The following is a 20,106-nucleotide window of genomic DNA, read 5'->3' as shown; positions in this document are numbered from 1 at the left end:
TAACCCAACGGCATTATTACCCTGAAGCGCTGAAGGCCACCTGGCTGAGCACAGTTTTCCTGCTCACGGCCTCCCGAGCCCTCTCGAGGATGAGTTCTGCTTTGGGCAATGGTCGTGACAAAACATCTGTCACTCGCAGCTGGTGGAAACAAAAGGGTATCATGTAAGGGGAGGAGGAATAACCAACGTCAAAATAGTCCTCTTTGCTAAACAGGAGCAATGACGGAAATATATGAGAAACAGGAAGAAAAGCGGTACGTACACGGAGGCTCGGTCGAACACGGGACATAGCTGCCGAGCCGTCTGAGCGCACAACCACAGGTACATGGAAGCGGTTATTTGAGAGCGCTCCTGCCGCACGGGCCACAGCAGAGGCCTCAGAGAGCGATGAATGGCTCTTGCGAACCAGAATAGCATTTGCAAATTGCAGCAGTTGATCCTGTCAATGAAGAACAAGATGGTCAAAGACAGAAATAGAAGCAAGACATAAAGGCAAGTGATTTGACAAAGGTGGACAAATTAAAATGACTCATCCAATTATTTAAAACATAATCACCAAATAAACCAACAATGACAGTACAGTATCGGAATCTTCGGTGGGAAAACACAAGAAGACGATCTGTCTCCACTTTACTATCACAAGAGCACGAACCGCTGATCAAAAAAGCCAAATACCAGCAAATTCTCCCTCTCTACGATCGCATCCACAAACCCTCATCAAGCATAACCGAGATTACCTGCTTAATTGGTGGATCTGCTCCGATATGATTGGCCAACTCATACGCCGCAGCTATGAACAAAGCCGTGGCTTCAACGCCCTCCTCAAACTGGAGATAAACCTTGCCGTGGTCATCGGCACGTGCGACCAGGTCCTTTCGAAATGTGGACGGGGAGAAGAAAACGAGAAAGAAGGATGGGATTTCACTGAAAATGACCAGGAAGAAAGCGAGTCACGGGGATTGTTTGCACATGGAACCCCGTTGTTTCTCACCTCCACTTCCTGTGCAATGCGAGCTAAGTCTGCTTGTTGAGAAAGAAAACAGGCTGCAAAAAGAGCTTCCGTTGTCCTGAAAAGTTGGGAAGGCAAAAAGGTTAAAAAAAAAAAAATTAAGTTCCATATCAAAGAAAGGGCACACATTACTGGAAGAGCAAGCCTGATGTTGGCTTAGTGGCTAGGGTGGTGGCTTAGGATCCTAGGGTCCTGAGTTCAATCCCCATTGGCCGCTGAATTAAAATACACCAGGAGGTTGACTCAGCCTGTCATCCTTCCTAGATCGGCAAAATGAGCACCAGTGTACTGGTAAGGGGGACACTGCATCAGCGGGATAGCCACGTCCCAACCAATGATGCAATCAGCAGCCACAGGCTGCACTCGATAGAGACTGGAAGAGCAAAGTGCCAAGTAAACAGTTGAGATTATCATTAAGTGCCCCAAACCACACTGCAAAAGGTTATCTTTAATGAAGAACACAATTAGGACCCCAGGTTAACTGCAAAGCTACAGTTACATTCTAAAAGTAAAAAAAAAAAAAAAAACCAAAACAACAAAAAAATTAAGTTTGTGATTGAGACCAAAATAAATTAACAAGAGAGGAACACGGCCTCCACAAAAATACATTTAATCCAGGAGCAATAGCAAACCATTTTCACATTGCCTCAAGCCAATTCTGCAACCAAGGTGTAAGCCACGCTTTTATGAAGATGATGCATCACAACCTATCAGCGCTGGATGCTCCGAGCGATACAAACACGAGGGTTGGGAGAAGGTGTGATGGCAAGGAAAGTAGAGACACCATATTGTACAGGGTTTTGCAAATTGAGAGGGAACCAAGTGGTGGTGGGGAAGGGGAGGCGGCAAATCATAACGTAATCACGAATTCCAGGACAAAACTGGTGGTCTGTGTTAGCAACACAAGACAATACAACACAAACACAAAAATAAAACAGTGAAGAGTTATCTGCCGTAAACGATCACAAAGTGCTGATGTTTCCGACTTTTACTTTTTGTCGAAGCAAAAGAGACACAGATGGGAAACAGGAAGTAGTTGATATAGGGTGGGTGACGTCCGCAATAATTATTAAGAAATTGGCAAGACAAAATCTTGGATACATGTGACATTTTAACCACCAACTCCAACAAGCATCGAGATAAAGCTACACAGAAGAGAGAGCACAATTATTAACTTTTTCTTCTCATGACCGAGATCCCAATTCCCCTGCAGCACGACAACTTTAACGATAAATAGTTTGAGCATTTTGCAATGACATTAAAACAAAAGTTCAAGGTTATGTTAAGAAGCACGGAAGCATGGCTACCTTGATTGCAATTATTTGGAAAACAGACTTGTATGGAAATGGCAAATCAATGCTCGACTTATGGCTGTCATCGTTGTTGACCACACCCTACCACAACTGACTCGAGTGCACAATGTAGTTTTTTCCCCCTCACGAGTGAGAAGCGAGCGCTTGTTCAAGCAACAATTGATGGTTTATCAGATAGCCGTTGTACACGATGTGACACCTCCCGAGAGGCTTTTGACTCGCTTTGGTGAGGCCTATCGGGAACTCTGACTTATTGGCTATTCCGAAGGCAAGCAACTAAGCGAGGAAAGCAAAAGCAAGTCAGTGAAAAGCAAGGAAAACTAAATAAACCAGCAGGTCTCAAAAGCAATCAAGCACAATTAAGAACAAAATTGTTGCGATTGAAATTAGATGAGTGGCTTTACCCTGAGCGATTAAACCCTTTGAGGTGTACGTGAAAAAAAGTGGTGCTGATGAGAAAATGACCAAGAAGGCCGTGTCACGGAGAATCACGCCGGCCAAATTTTTCATTAATTCGCAGCAGTGCCTGACAAGTTGTACAGAAAAACGGATCTCCCTCAAACATCTTGGGAGTGTGTGTTACCACTTCAAGGCACGGGGTCTCTCAAACTAACCCCAAGAGCCTCACACCCAGCATCCCATTGCTAAAGACGCCCAAGCCAAATATATATGGACTGTTACAAAAAGACGACATTACTTTGTAGAAAATATAGGAAAATGCCATTTATACTTCAAATGAGACAAGGGTAAGTTAACAAGTGCTCTCGAATTGAAGAACGATATGGTATTCACTCACGAGATGGGATTGTCCTCCCGAGCCAGACCTGTAGTAAGGGCAATAATGGACTGCTGGGAAGACAGGGGTAGGCCAAGGCTGGACAGAGCACCGACAGAATGGTACACCTGAGAGACTGGAGCCGACTCGTGTATACCCGCCAGTAACCGCTGCTGGACATCTTGACCGAGGGTGACCTTTGTGAAATAATAACAACAAAACAAAATGACATTTTCACTTCCAAAGTCACCCTGTGCATAATATATTGGACATGTGAGTGGGGATTGAAGCAAAATAGGTTTTAAAAAATGTCGAGAAACACCCGCTCCTTACGGAAGCGACCGGGGGATGGAGAGGGGAGGGGGAAGGGGATCACGTGTATGTGCAGAAAGGCAGAGACAGACAGACAGACAAACAGAGAGACAGAGAGACAGAGAGAGAGTGAGATAGAGATAGAGATACAGAGACACATACAGAGAGAGAGAGAGAGAGAGAGAGAGAGAGAGAGAGAGAGAGAGAGAGAGAGAGAGAGAGAGAGAGAGAGAGAGAGAGAGAGAGAGGGAGGAGACAGACCTGCAAAAGTATTCACGACCGACCAATAATGCCAAGTCATCATAATATAATGGGCGTAAGTCTGGAACTTCTAACACACTTTTCTTCGAACATATTCTGTTCATACTTACGACATCTTCACATTATGTGTTCCATGTATTTACGCAGGTGATAGCGGATTCAAAAAATCGAATATAGATAGAATTTTCAGAGGGAATCGATGACGTCACAATCAGTAGCATTCGGCGGCAAACCGACGGACGGGTCCCATGTGACGTGCTTTACTTAACTAAGTCCATGAGTTCAGGACGTTTATTCAACTCAGCATTTACGACTTTTATCCTGCCATGTTGTTAATCTGTTGATGGAGGTAATATAGAAACGATGAATATGTCAAATTGTTCGTGTTACTCATCCGGCACTATGTGTCAAGGACAACAACCTAAAGCAACCGGTCTCAAACGCTACCATGGGCACCCAGACACGCCACCAATATGAACTGAGCTGTTGAATGCGGCACAAAACATCCAAAGAAACTACCGTAACCGAGTATTGTGATCCGTCCTGGACGGGTATCTGCTAGTTTAGATGGATTACCAATTATGTAGAAACAATTTTTCCAAATGAACTTTTCATATTCATAACTGAGGAGATCAAATGAAACAGTTATCATTGAAGGAGGTTACATGTCAGGAATACCTGCAAAAAACCATGTACAAATCAAAATTCACAGGTTATAAAAGTATTCAGCCCCATAGGTCAGTACTTGGTGGGAGCACCTTTTGCAGCAATGACTGTTATGAGTATTTTTGGGTAGGTTTCTACCAGCTTTGCACAGTGAGATGGTGAAATATTTGCCCATTCTTCAAGTGAAAATTGCTCTCGTTCTGCCAAGTTTGATGGGGATCATTGATAGACTGCAATCTTCAAGTCTCACCATAAATGTTAAATTGGGTTCAAGGACTATGACTGGGCCACACAAGAACATTTACTTTCTTCTTATTCAGCCACTCCAGTGTGGCTTTAGCTTTGTGCTTCAGATTATTGTCCTGCTGAAGTGTGAATCTCCCAGCCAGTTTCAGATTCATGGCTGACTTAAGCAGGTTTTCATCAAGGATTCTCCTGTAATTTGCACCATCCATTGTCCCTTCTGTCCTGACAACCTTGCCAGTCCCTGCTGATGAAAAGCAGCCCCATAATATGATGCTGCCACCACCATACTTGACAGTCGGGATGGTGTTGACTGAGTGATGTGCAGCGTTAGGCCAGACGGAACGCTTTGAATTTGAAGCCCAAAAAGTTCAATTTTTGTCTCGTCTGACCACTAAACTTTTCTCCACATGCCTCCAGTATCATTAAGATGTTTTTTTTTCACAAACTCCATATGAGCTTATAGATGAGTCTTTCTCAGTAATGGCTTCTTTCTTGCCACCTGTCCATCGAGGTCAGCTATGTGAATGGAAGGGGATATTGTTGATCAATGAACACTGACCCCCATCTCAGAAATAGTGCCTTGAAGATCTTTCAAAGTCATTGTTGGATTTACAGTGACATCCCAAATCAGTTTCCTGCTGAGTTTGGATGGGTGACTTGATTTGGGTGGTGTGATGTGTCTTCCACTTCTTAATGATGGATTTCACCATACTCAAAGAGATAATGAAGACTGAAATCTTCTTATAACCCTCTCCTGAACGGTGCTTCTCCACCACTTTATGTCTGACTAATTTTGTAACCTTTCAAACAAATAATTTGCTCCTGAAGTGATTTAGCGTTAATTATGCAAAGGGTTTGAATACTTATGAAGCTGAGAATAATCTCATTTTCTCTGTTAATCTAACTTATTCACATTTTATCAACATTTTTTAAGCTTTATCACTTTGAAGTAGTTTGTGAAGACGATATATTAAATTTGATTTGAAAGCATCGTGAAACAAGGATAAAAAAAAGACATAAAATGTCATAGCCCCTGTGGTTTTAGTAATTTTACTGTACGGAGTTAAAGGGCTAGCCCATATTTACAAGATTTATGTGTGTGTGCATCTGACTTGAGTGGTCATGTGACATACAAGAACATTTGTGACACGTGATATTTGCTAAGTTTGAACAAAATCGGAACATGCATGTCCAAGAAATGGTTGGGGAAACATTAAAGTAACAAAATGGCGGCCAGTCGGCAATATTGGATCTGATCTCAAAAAGAAATGACATGCTTATGTAAGGCATTCATTATCTGCGTGCCAGGTTTAAAACAAGATCGGTAAATGCATGTCCAAGAAATGGTTGAGGACGTGTTCAACATGGGGGCTTTTTTACAACTAAAATGGCCGCCAGTCGGTCATCTTTGATCGCATGGTGAAACAAAATGATGTGCATACGTATACCAACATGTATTATCTTTGTGCCAAGTACGAATAAAATCGGCCAATAAATATCCGAGATGCGGTTGTGGATGCTCACATGCACGCACACACATTAAAATTGAGACCAAATCCACCAGCCCCCGTTTCGGACCAAGTCCAACAGGGGCTATTAATCTCAGTGACATCAAAATGCAAAAACTTTGGAGGAGGAGGTGGATACTTTTGCAGGCCACTGTATACCGTGATATCCCGCTTCGTGATAGCATCATTTGAAATACAGTACTGGCTGTATACAGTACAAAACTTGCTTGTCACATGTTTCACCACAAATGCTTTTAAATTGTCTCTCAAGTTTTGAATACACCACACGACCTGAGGGCAAAAGTATCTGCACTGCAAATCAAATTGCTCGTTATCGGTGGCCTCAAGTCATATTTTATAAGAGGTAGGTAAAGCAGTGGAGTCCAGTTATAGGGGCAAGATGCACTTTCCAGGAATGCTCCTTCCACAATATTTAACAATTGGTTTTTAACAAAAACGCTAAAAAGGTGCACAAATACATCTAAGAAAACCAACACATCTCAGGGACACAAACACATTCATGCAATGTAAAAAAATTCTTCTTTAAAGCACCGCACCATTCGAGGGACGCAACATCTGACATGCTATTTTCATTTATCTCCCGCTGCATCACAGCATTATAGTGCTTGCTTTTGTTTTTACTGTTGTATAGTGATTGCATCATGTTAAATATGGTGTCAAAACACCCATCTAATGTTCATGTTGCTTCTGAAAGCAAAGTGTTTTGTTAAAGTACAACACTGGAGCAAATTATGAAGGTGATAAGGCGCTTCATTCAGGTGATCGGGCAGTGGATATTGCATGCGACAATTTGCTAGTGCCGTAGTGTTTGCACCGACAACGGTGAGAACAATTTTTACATTTTTAGACAAAATTCGAGCGACTGCCCAAAATGTGATGCCTTTGACCACAACTAAGGTGACATGTAGTAGAAGCAGTGTGATGGAGCGAATGGAGACACTGTTGTCCGTGTGGATTAAGGGCCAAAACGAGCGGAATATACTCCTGAGCCAGCTGGATATTATGGAAAAGGTTAAAAGTTTGTTTGAAAAATTAAAGCAACAAGAAGGTGACCAATTGACATTTCAGATGAATATTTTGAGAAAGGGTTGTTGAAAAATGAGGATTTTCTGAACAGAAGTCTTAAAAAACCAGCATGGCCTCCGGTACCGATATGACCGGAAACCATGCTGCGCATCCACTACAAATGTATAAGCACCTTGAAAGCTGTTGAATTTTAGATATCTTTCCACACAATCGTCCATACCATCACAAGCCCCTGCTATTTAATGTCTACTGTCAGTACAAGTAAGCGAAAATGTAAAAGTTTCATGACTGAATTCATACTGAAAGTTAATGAAAAAGTGGGATATTTCTTGAGAAGAAGAGGACGAGAGTGATGACGATATGGATTGCAACAGACCCATACTTGCCGACTCAGAGGTGCTTCAGCAATTTCACAGCGACACAGGAAACAAGGACTTTGTGGGCTTTACAGAAGATTTACCGGTACCTTAAATAGCTTTGGAATTTGAGATATGTGTAGGTAGAATATGCGAAAGAACTGTGAAGATATTACAATTAAACTTGCAAAAAGAAAAAAATAAATAAATACGACCACTGGACCTGTAGCTTATCTGGGCCCTGGCCTAATGCTGTAACCAAAATTTGGTAGCATTTTGACTGGTGGGTCTGGAGAGGAAGATTTTTGAAGGAATTTACACGATTTTTCCAAGGATTTACCAGGTCTGCCATTTTGACACACTTCCGGTCACGTGATTAGCATGGACTCCGCAATTTATCAGGACCCTATCCTAATGCTGTAACCGAAAATTTGGTAGCATTCTGATTTGTGGATCAGAAGAAGATTTTGGAAGGAATTTTGTGGGCCCACCATTTTGACACACTTTCGGTCATTCACCGATGACAAGCTTTGCAATTCCTGAAACTAGTCAGGAGAGGAAGTTTGCTGTCAAATTTCAGCCGGATCAGACCAGCGGTTTGGCCGGAGAAATCGAAAAAGGAGATGGATGGACGGTGCGTGATGACAATACCTTATCTGGAATTATAATTCCAGATAACAAAAAAAACTGCTTCTGCATCTCTTTGATCATTTAACTTGGCCCCCAGGGGTTACGTTACATGCCACATGGTGAAATACCATATAATCCAGACACGAGTATACAAGTAAATGGGTTGGAACTGTTAATGAGATCTCGGTTCATGATGATGGGATCCCAAGTTCAGATCTCATTTACTGCAACAATTTCTCCATCGCCTGCCGATTAATAGAATTAATGTAAACGTATTGTGACGTCTAAACGCGTCGCCCTTACCTTGCGTATGATATGCAGTGTGTACAAGCTAAATCACAAGCCTTTAGTTCACCACAAACAAACAAATAAATGAACAAACAAACAAACGTTTCACGACTCACACCTACCTTGCATTCAGGCAGTGCAGCGCTAACACTCGCTATGTAGAAAAGTGATTGCGCATCCTCTGTCTCACCAGCAGATTTGACAAAATTGCACAAGGCCTGCACAAAAAAAAATAAAAACATCACGTGCATCATGTTCGTATACAGTTATGCTTGTTGCGTTTACACCAACGTTATATTCAAGGCAGCTGATGGTGGCAGGTGCGCCAGCCAGAAATGAGAAACTTGTGATTTTAGACAACGGGTCGTTCACATGCAGAGAAGAAATCAGAAGTGTGAAATATAATTGGAAAATAAAAACTTGCATATTATTTGCAGTTTGATGTCACCAAATAAGAGCAACAGCCCTGCATTGTTCAGAGACAAGCCAGTTAGATTTGAAGACAGCCGTAAAATGTGGACCAGAGTTTGGAAAAAATGAGGAAGAGCCACAAATGAGAAAACAACAACAGCAAATCCCTTGGAATTTTGTCTGGATTTATCAATTCAACCACTTTAGATACCTTGGCATCGGAAGGCTTCTTTCCCAGGGCCTTGAGACCAATAGTGGAATGATATGCATCCTCCAAGCTGTCATACGGCCTTCGTAAACTGGCCTCGAGTCGCTCGACATCAGCTGGAGAGAAATAGTGCCGTGGTATAAGCGCGTTCGCTACCGCCACCACCACTGCAATCAAAAGGATCCCTGGAAAGAAAGAAAGAAAAAAGAAAAAAAGGCAACGATGTTGGTGTACAGGACTTGGGAAAAAGTTTTACAGGATAGAGTTTTACAATACAATGTATGGTAAACGCACCACTCCCTCTCTCAAATCTTCACCTTTGCATGCACATAACCATGCAGATAGCTCGGTAGACTCATCCCAGGAAAACAACAATAAATCCCTTCAAAGTGGAAATGAATTATTGAACGTTTTGAAATTATATTTCAATAGAGACACTTTTGCCAACTCTGCACCCATTGCACAGGAGCGCAAAAGAAAAACAGATTTAAGCACAACCTCCCCCCCCTCCCCGACCCCAACCCCTTATTAACACTCACAAAACCACCTCTTTCTTGGATCCATTACAACCATTAACATTCATCGGTCTCTAAATGCAGTCAATAAGAGTCAATACACTTTGGTAGATCATGGGTGAAGAATGTTGGGGTCAAGTTTCATCGAAATCATGTGTGTAGTTTTGGAGAAGAGAGCAAAACCATTTCTGCCACCCCCACTTCCCCGTCGACCCTCTTAATGAGTGCAGATTTTGATGTGGTAGATACACCTTCGTTAGGCATCAGATATGAAACTTGTGGCCAAGTTTCATCAAAATCGTGTGTTTGCTTGGTTCAAGCGATAATGGCTGAAGTGTTTACGGACTGACTGACTTACTGACTGACTGACCTTCAGACACTGCTTGATCGCACAAGTCCAAGTGAGCAAAAATGAAGAACTTAATTTCTACCAAAAGCTCAAAAATGTGGATATCCTTATTATATCACAAATCATAAAGGAAAACTCTTCCTCTACCCTCGCTCTCTGCCTCTACTTTATCACTCTCCATCCCGACACTGCCGCCCCTTCCTCCCTCCCACACTCCCTTTAGCATCCTTCCCTCCCACATTCTCCTTCCCTTCCACTCCCCACACGCTCTCCCTCATTCCCACACTCTCCCTTCCTCCTTGAGTTGTTGAAAAGGGTCAAATGGGCTGAGAGAAAAAGGAGCAGGACCAGAAGAAAGGCAGGACAAAAAAATTAGAGTAGAGAGAGAGGCCACATCTCTGGTCTGGTTTGATGTGCTTCGGCATCATCGTATGAAATTAGTCTTTAATAATATTAATAATTCCAATAATATCATCACCGACACCATCTGATGACGCAAACACTTGGGAATTCATGAGTGGGTTCAAAATAGCAAATCAGTCACATCAAAGGTCTTTTGGTCATGTTACTCAAAAAGGCACAAAGAACAGTTCAATGGATGACGCACAATGAAGCACATGTGCATATACCTCTCTACCTCTCTCTCTCTACCTCTCCTCCTAACAGATGCTCTCCAGTGAAGGAAGCTCAAACCATCTGCAAATCAGAATATTCAACCCACGGCTTGGTATTACACTACACCGTCTTTGGACACAACCATTCCCACCTTCTTGTGGAGTCGGCAGGTGAAAGCGTCGGTCCGAGTCTTTCACGAACTGGATGGCCAGGCCTGACGTTTGGCTGGAGCAAATATGGACATCAACTTGAAATTTGTTCATGGTGCCGGCGATAACTCGCCTACTCTTCAAGAGGGGGAACCATTGGGTCATCTGGGGAATGCCAGCAGATTGCCCAGAAGCAGATTACTTCTACTGGGTAATGCCAGCAGACGGGACACCCGGCTTAACGTCCATTCGAGCTGACAGCGCACTTTGTGATGCGACACTATCCTGTGAAACTAATCTGACAGTTTATAGTCGGGTTGGGAATCGAACCCCAAACTGGACAAACGTAAATGCGGAACCTCTGCACCATCTGGGTCAAAGGTCACCCAGAGCAGCGCACGTGGCACTCACACTCAAGCTTTTCAAGGAACTCCGACCCTCAAACAAGGGCACGTGAATTCAAAACAAATGTTTCATCAGACTGGTACGAGCATAGAAAATAGTAAAACTAATTAACTATTACAGAGTCGATGATTAAACCATTCATCACTCACGCACATTGACTGCAACTCCCAAAGCATCATGTCAAGAGCAGGTCCATTACAAACACCTATCATCGCAGGTAAATGTTCACCCACGAACCGTCGAACGGACGAGATTCGAGTTTAACGTAAAATCAAAGGTAAACCAGAAGTCAAGGAGCTATTTCCCATATAGGCCTTAAAATAAGGTCTTGCTCAACCCACACCACATACAAGGTCTGAATGCATATTATGTTAGGGCAACCTCTCCTGAGAAGTTTTAGGGTGGGTGTCACTTCAAATTGTGGTATAGCATTTTTTCTACAGGCCATCTTGTATGGTTGGGGGTCAAATAAAGTTTTTTTTCCATCAATGGGAGAATGTGATCCATGGTGGGTTGCTATAATCAATTGTATCTTTTGAAATGGTTCATTCCCATTATTATACAATGCATGCATATAAAGAGAAGAGATTGGTGCATACATATAAATTACTGTCAGTGAAGTATGTCGAAATTCATATGTATAATCCCAGAACGCAACAAACATGGAGTAGAATTCACCTGGCAAATAGAAAAAGTGTGTTTGTGGTTTTGTATTTCTCTGTTTGCTGAATGTCTGTTGAATGCATAATTTTTGTGCTGTTCTCTGTACAAAATGTATTATTTGTGATCTTGAGACAGTTTGCCTGATAAATATACGTAGCGAGGCCACGTTGGCAAAGAACGTATCCTAAAACATCTATGGTTTGCACATGTACCATTTTGAAGAGTAATGACTTTCTGCTGATAGTTATAATAACATTTATTTTCGTTTCAGGTAATTGAACAGTTCCAAAAGTACCTGGACGTTCATCTTGAAGTATCTTGACCTGTTACTAATTTGTCTTCTGGGCTACAGACTGCAGTCTGTGAGGGATTAAACTTCGTATGATTTTGTAGATTTGATGGAGACATGGATGACGATACCAGCAGTGCTTGCGTGCTTCCTGTTTTGCCACCACGAAAACGGAGAAAGAGAACAAACTATGACAAATGTGTACTCTGTCAAGAAGATTCACAGGATGTTCTTCGAAAGGGGCAGAGCACTTCCATAGAGAGGCTCGTTTCTGCACTGCAGTGCAGGCAAGATGAGTGTTATGAGCGACTGATTCCAGATTTACAGAGACTACAGACCATGGATATATTCTGGCATTCAAATAGCTACAAGTCCTGCACTAGCAAACACAATCTCGATATTACTGCGAAGAGAAGAGGACCATGTCTGTCGCCATCTGAAGTTTCGGGATCGGATACGATGGACGCAGATCAGCTCGGGAGACGGTCCAGATCACAGTCGAGTCTTGTCGACTGGTCAAAGTGCATGTTCTGCAAGAATAGGTCCCACAAAAAAGTGACAGAAATGCTGAATGCTAGCACATTTGAAGTGTGTCAATCTATCAAGGATTTTGCTGAAGGTTTAGGCGATGAAGATATTGTTACGGTTGTGGAAATTCGCAAACCACCATTTAGGTTCCCCAAAGATCAGTTATGTCAATAAGTGCATGTTCCAGGTCAGATTTCCCCACCGATGTATAAAGGGATTTTTCGTGTGCCGGGCTGTGAATCTTTGAGTTAGCCGTTATTCTGTTCTATCTTTTATTTCAAATAAAGAACAACTCAACAATTTCCGCCCCAATATTCTGAGAAGAAAACAGAAATGACGGTTGGGGCGGGTGCCTCAGAACGGCGTTAAACAAGGATGACGGTTATTACAACAACAAAAGATGCAAGCCCGATCACTCCTGGGATTTTCCCCCGCGCGCCGGGAAGGGAGGGGCGAATGCCCCGGACCCGATAAAGGGCCGCGTTGGAACGCCGAGAAAGGCGGTTGGTGAGTTAGTGGTGAAGCTGGCAGTTGGTGGGCGAGCAGCAGTTGAGCTGAGGGCAGTCGGTTGGCGGTTGGAGAGCTGTTGAGTCGGTTGAAGTGCAGTTCGTTCGAGTCGTCGAGGAGACGGCCGTGGAAAGTCGGGCGAGCTGCCAGCCCGAGAGCAACCAAGCCGCCATTACAACCGCTGCCGCGTTGGCAACGAGCCAGAGAGACAGATACCGAGGGTCGCCGAACAAAAACCCATCGAGTCGCCACAAGGGTGGCGAGATAACCTGCCCGGCCTCTCGGAGCCCCCTTCGGTCATCCCGGCTCTGAGGAATATTAAAGGCTTACGAGCCTGTGTCTTTTTCTTTCTTGGGTTTTTGTATGAAAGTCTGTGGCGCCTTGTCCTTAAGTAGAATTGTTGTTAAGTGCCTGTATATACTTGCATTCCGATAGAACTCGGCTGTAGGCTTTTTGCTCGTGTCCTGTCCCCATTCCCCCCATTGACTGCTTACGTGCCGAGGGTGGAAATAAATACCCATTGTTTGAATGTCAACCCGCTCGTTGCGTCACTTTCTCCATTGACTGCCATGGTGTGTTCGGGGAATTAACTGGCTTTTAAGGCTGATAAAAGTGATCATTCGGTCCGATGGTATTTGGCGATTTATAACCGCTCGGCTTCGCATTCGGAACGAGCCGCTTAAAGCGGCTCATTTTCGTGCAGGTCCCGCCGAGGTATAAAGTCCCGGTATTTCGGTCCGCGCGAATAATTAGGTACATCGATAATTCGGCGATCGACCCTGTAGTGCGTGGACAGAATAATTGGCTAGTTTATGATGCGTTAAGGCATCCGTGACTGGATTTTGGCGTTGATCCAGAAAGTCACGACTGGATTGCGGCTTTCGGTGGGCGTACAACCGCGATTTAGCTAGAACGGTCGTCCGCAAGCCGAATGTGGCGGAAACCACAACAATATGTTGCAAATAATCCGTGGAGTAAACGGTGACCTTGTGGCAGCTGAAGCAAAATATCACAAAGTATGCTTTTCAAAGTACACCAGTAAGTCAAACATCAAACATCGCACTTTTAAGGCCAGCAAAAATGAAGATCAATACACCAGCGCTTTCCGGGACTTAATTGATAGCCTTAAAACAGATTTGAAGCATGGCAAGGAATAAGATATGCGCAATCTTCTCGAAAAATATCAACGTCTTCAAGTAACACCCGGTGTTGACCACGAAAAGGCCATCAATTACACAAAGCAGCATTTGAAGCTCAGATTGAAGAGGCATTTTGGCGATGAGGTGGTATTCCACCAGCCTCAAATTAGAGAGCAATCAGAACTGATGTATACAAGCTCAATATCACTGCAAGATGTTCTGAATGCAGCCTTCAAAAAAACATTTGAGCCCCATTAAGATGAAGATTCTTCCACTGATGAAAAAGTTTTGCATCAGACAGAACGCACGAAACTTCTGTTTCGTACTGCGATGCTGATCAGAGGGGATATTGCTGAGTGCAATGGTATTCCTGTCAAGCCTTTGAACACGAACGATCTGGTCTCATCACAGCGAAATCACTTTTACCAGACAGTGAAAACAGGTTCTTACGCTGGGTAATTTCGGCTGATGATAGTAACAATGCTGGGAACTTTCCGGCAGAATGCAAGAATCAATCAGATGAGAGGAAGGTCATCATGGTGGCGCAAGATCTACTTCATTGCTCGTCGCATGCACGAGTTAAGACACCGAAGCACACCAGTCTCGCCATGGCAGTTCGTCACATAACTGGTTCAAAGGAACCGATAACATTGCTTAACCGAATGGGCAACTGTTCGTCCTACGATGAGATAGAGGCTATTGACATCGGACTGGCAAAGGAGATTTTGCTTAAAACAGAAGAAATGGGAGTTGTCATTCCATCGAACATCTGTTACGATGATGAAGCTGAGGACTAGACTTCTTAATTATGCCATGTTGGACACATTTAGATTTGCACTGATTGAGTGTCATTAATCAGTGAAGTGGTGTGTGTGCTCTCAGGAGAACAATGTAAAGTCCACATATGTATATCTGTCCACTGTACATTTATCACTGGAGTCACAATCTCGAGTAAATCGGATATGGTGACTAAACTTGCTAGGATTGTAAAAATTGAGGTACATAGTATTATCTCGTATATCAGAAGGGCTTGGGCATATCAATAATGTTGCAGTATTGATCGTGTTTGCGCAAAGGGCCACACACCCCCCTCATGAGGCCACCTTTTTACCTTCACAAACTTTGTTGCGAAGGTTATGTTTTGATCGCTGTGTATTTATTTATTTATTTGTGAATATGTGTGTTTGTTTGTTTGTTTGTTTGTTTGTTATTCGCATAACTCCAAAAGTATTGAACTGAATCGCAGCAATTTTTGTGGGATGATTGGTTATTATCCGAGGACCATTTGATTAGATTTTGGGAGCGATCGGGTCAAAGGTCAAGGTCATGAAAAGGTCAAAATCGTCTTTTTACCATAGCGCGGTCAATTTGTATCCAATTTGCATGCAACTAATGCCAAAATGTTCAGAATTCAATGCCCCATCTTGTGATATGTTACATGACACAATGACGTAATAACCCTTATTAGCGGTTGGGAGTCAAAGGTCAGGGGGGGGGTCACGACATTGAAAAATGTGCGGTTTTAGTCATAACACGGTCAATTCTTATTCGATTTGCATGAAACCAACACCAAAATGTTGACTGTTCTGTTCCCCACACTCTAATACCAATTACAAAATTAAGAGTACAAAGGTCAAGGTCGAGGTCATGAAAAGGTCAAAATCGTCATTTTGCCATAGTGCAGTCGATTTTTATCCAATTTGCATGCAACCAATGCCAAAATGTTGTGAATTCAATGCCCAATCTTGTGATATACGATATGACACAATGACGTCATTACCTTTGTTAGCGGTTTGAGTCAAAGGTCAGGGGGGTCAACGACCTTTATTATCATAACGCGGTCAATTCTTATACAATTTGCATGTAAGTAGATTCAAAATGTTTAGAATGCAATTCCCTATCCTGTGATGTGTAATATTTGGCAGTGACTTTATTGGTGAGTTTAAAGCATTGGGGAGGGGGGGGTGTCACTGAACTTATTTCTTATAATGTGACCATTTGTCATCAGATTGACTTGACACCGACACTCAAAAAGGTCAGGGAGTTCATACAGAAATTGTACAATGTACGTGAATCAGTGTCAAACAGCAGGAAATTTAATGTTTTTAAGCCATCATAACACATATGAGATGGCAGATGTGGTATGGGATTAAATACCCTCACAATCAACAGTTTCTGGGGGGGGGGCAAAATGTAGCGTTGGCGAAGGTATGCGATCTACTGAATGCCCGTTCTAGTTCTGGAATTGAATCACATATGTAAACTGGAAGAATATCAATACGACACAATGGTCGTTGGTTTATTGTGTATTTGTGCAACAGATATTTTGATACTTTGGTGTCAAATTTTCATTAGAGAATTACTGAGAATGCTTCTTTCCACATTATTTGGATTCCATGTACATGTACACATTCTTAATATTACACCACCCATAGCAACTCGAACCTATATGTAGGGTCATTCCATGTCAAATAATCAAAGAATCTGCCGTCATCTCTCAGATTTTTGTAAAACTTTGGGAACCAATTGGGACCCATGAAAAACGGCAAGAACTCAAATATTTTTGCTAACAGCCTCTTAATTAGAGATACAGACTAACGAACTTTGGACTAATTATCACGACGTCACGAATTCAAATGGCCATATCTCTAAAAGTATAACACCTGGAGAGCTGGTTTTGGTGTCATTTTAAAGGTATTTTCATGCCCTATGAATTTGTCTGGGCAACATTTTCCTACCTCCAACCACAAAAAAGTTATCACAAAATATAAACTTCAATCGTGAATCCCCAAAAAAATGTATCCTTCAAATTTCCTTAAATTCATCCCAGAGGTACCTTATGTCAAGAATCTTCCACATAAGTTTTGTGATGGGTACTCCAATAGTTTCTGAGATATGAGCAATAATGTACATGTAAGTATGGCATATAGGTTCGAAAATCAGCATTTGTAATGTATTATACAATCAATAAGTGAGTTCAAGTACACAGTGTTCACTAACCTGACTTAAGCTTTCAATTTCCTCTTCAGTGCAGCAACAGCAGCACTTGTTTCTTCCCCTCAGGCCCAGTTGAAAATGAAAGTATATGATACTTCAAAGCAATTGATGGTTGTTCCCTGTGTTCTCTGTCATGGCTAGGTTAGAATGATTGTATAATACATTACAAATGCTGATTTTCGAACCTATATGCCATAAGTACATGTACATAATTGCTCATATCTCAGAAACTATTAGAGTGCCCAGCACAAAATTTATGTGGAAGCTTCTTGACATCATAAGGTACCTCTGGGATGAATTTGAGGAAATTTGAAGGATACATTTTTTTGGGGATTCACGATTGAAGTTTATATTTTGTGATAACTTTTTTGTGGTTGGAGGTAGGAGAATGTTGCCCAGACAAATTCATAGGGCATGAAAATACCTTTAAAATTACACCAAAACCAGCTCTCTGGGTGTCATACTTTTAGAGATATGGCCACTTGAATTCGCGACGTCGTGCTAATTAGTCCAAAGTTCGTTAGTCTGTATCTCACTAATTAAGAGGCTGTTAGCAAAAATATTTGAGTTCTTGCCGTTTTTCATGGGTCCCAATTGGTTCCCAAAGTTTTACAAAAATCTGAGAGATGACGGCAGATTCTTTGACGATTTGACATGGAATGTCCCTGTAGTATAATCCATTCTCACTCCATCCATGTATATCATGTCAAATTCGAGCGACTAGTTAGGAAAATACAGTCGTTAAAATGAACCCACCTTTCAACCTTGTTCTCATATTGGTGTGAAAACTCGATTTGACCCCCACTATTCAAAATGGCCTGAAGAAAAAAAACGTATACCACAATTCGAAGTGACACCCACCGTAGAAATGCTCCAGAGAGGTTGGTGTAACAGAATATGCAAACAAACATTGTATGTGGTGTGGGTTGAGAAAGACCTTTTTCCCCTGGGTCTTGCTCCTGGCCTACAGCGTTCGCTCCGGTACATGCGCTCCGTGTTCATTCGGCCATTAGCGCAGCCAATGGGAAAGCTCCACGGTGGAGTCGGGCCTAGCGCGCCTTGCCAGGCCCGAGGTATGCAAACGGTGGACTCAGGCCTAGCGCGCCTTGCAAGGCCCGAGGTATGCAAACGGTGGACTCGGGCCTAGCGCGCCTTGCAAGGCCCGAGGTATACAAACGATGGACTCGGGCCTAGCAAGGCCCGAGGTATGCAAACGGTGGACTCGGGCCTAGCGCGCCTTGCAAGGCCCGAGGTATGCAAACGGTGGACTCGGGCCTAGCGCGCCTTGCAAGGCCCGAGGTATGCAAACGGTGGACTCGGGCCTAGCGCGCCTTGCAAGGCCCGAGGTATACAAACGATGGACTCGGGCCTAGCGCGCCTTGCAAGGCCCGAGGTATGCAAACGGTGGACTCGGGCCTAGCGCGCCTTGCAAGGCCCGAGGTATGCAAACGGTGCGCGGAGACCCGTCTGAGCGGAGACGACGCAGTCGGATTCGGACACGGAGCCCCCGACCTGACACGGACGTCTGCGTGTAATGAACACAAAGCTCATGGGGAAGACTTCCCCGCACAGACGCTTCCAAACCTGAATGAATCATCGCCGTCAAGACTGGAAGCCACCAGCTGCCAACTGCGTGGAGATCATACACCGCCCAATGACAACATTCACTATTTTGTTTTTTTTCTTCAATCGTATTTCATACACACTGAGGTCTATATGTGTTTTCCCTTATTATTCGCCACAGACTATTTCTATTTTTTTTTTATCAAATAACGAAGTGCGATGACGTACGTCATTTTGGGATTTCCTTCCTCGTTCCTGTTTTGGGATTCCGTCACCTCACAAAAAGGGTTCTTCTTCTGAAAGTGTAAAAATGAGTTGAATGTCCAAACGACCATCATCATAAAATAATTATTTGATATTAAAAAAAAACAAAAACGATAAGATGAGCTATTTGTGACAAGTTCCCGACCGATTTATCACGTGACTGATGACTGTCTTTCCGGCCTCATGACGTCACTGAGTGTTGACCTTTCGCCTCCTTCACCTTTTTGTCTCTCGGGGTTTCGATGAAATATATCAAAGGAATCTTAAGTAATTGCATGTTTGACATGTCCAACGAGTTCTTGGGTTGTTTATTAGTGGTGGTGGTGGTGGTGGTTGTTGTTTTTTTACGACTGTGTAATTAAGGCGCCTGAAGGAGTTCGTACGCACGTCATGGACAGGGTGACAGCATTGAGGAGGCTATCTTCAACAGCCACAGTTATTCCCACGTTCTTCTGGGGTTCGTCGGAGAAGGTTATTGGGTCAAGTCTTTCACGAACTGACTGGCCATGCCTGACGTTCGACGAAGTAGTTACAACAGAAATTTGTAATTTGTTCAGGGTGCCGAAGATAGCTCGCCTACTCTTCGTGACGGACACCGTGGGATCTTTAACGTCGACCAACTAATGCTGGCTAATGGGATACCAGTTGAACGTCCATGCGAGGGACGGCACGGCACGCACATTGATGAATCACCAGGTTGACAGTTCAAGTTTATAGCTGGGATTCGAACCTCGGCTGGACCACTTCAAGGTGAGTGTGTGTACCTCTTTGTCGTCCTGCCAACCCACTCCAAAAAAAATCAACGACTGATTCCAATATCCTTTTTGTTTCTCAAATGATAAAACATTGCATTTTAAAAATATGACAATAAAATCTTTCTCAAAAATAAAAATACAGATTCTCTCTGTCTGTGTCTCTCACCCGACCCCTCCTCCCCTCCTCATCTGTCCAACCTCTCCCCTTCACTCTCCTTTCCCCAATGCTCTCCCCTCCCATACAAACCCCTCCCCCACCTCTCTCTCCCCTCCTCCTCTTCCCCTTCCTCCTCTGAAACCTGTCCCCACTCCCACCCTGTCCCCACTCCCATCCTCTC

General features: G+C 43.2%; 1 protein-coding gene across 6 annotated transcripts in view; it reads right to left on the bottom strand.

The window, feature by feature from the left end:
* The window catches only part of RPN2 (ribophorin II), a 37,400-nt gene extending 18,475 nt beyond the window's left edge, over positions 1-18,925 (bottom strand). The window contains exons 1-8 of one of the 6 annotated variants that reach the window (XM_085846955.1): positions 18,771-18,925; positions 9,034-9,215; positions 8,534-8,629; positions 3,119-3,294; positions 992-1,067; positions 738-872; positions 263-439; positions 21-139 (exon numbers count right to left, since the gene is read on the bottom strand). In XM_085846955.1, the coding sequence (XP_085703081.1) occupies positions 21-139; positions 263-439; positions 738-872; positions 992-1,067; positions 3,119-3,294; positions 8,534-8,629; positions 9,034-9,215; positions 18,771-18,783 (974 nt within the window). In that variant the 5' untranslated portion in view covers positions 18,784-18,925. Of the gene's footprint in view, positions 1-20; positions 140-262; positions 440-737; positions 873-991; positions 1,068-3,118; positions 3,295-8,533; positions 8,630-9,033; positions 9,216-10,660; positions 11,078-17,942; positions 17,977-18,770 lie in introns of those variants that run through there. The other 5 variants (XM_085846954.1, XM_085846953.1, XM_085846950.1 and 2 more) reach the window with 5 other exon arrangements.
* Between the last annotated feature and the right edge of the window lie 1,181 nt (positions 18,926-20,106).

The sequence above is a fragment of the Eptatretus burgeri genome, chromosome 11, assembly GCF_056783735.1.
Source record: "Eptatretus burgeri isolate ZD-2024b chromosome 11, Ebu_testis_v1, whole genome shotgun sequence".
Taxonomy (NCBI): Eukaryota; Metazoa; Chordata; class Myxini; order Myxiniformes; family Myxinidae; genus Eptatretus; species Eptatretus burgeri.
This window is presented reverse-complemented; position numbering and strand designations above follow the sequence as displayed.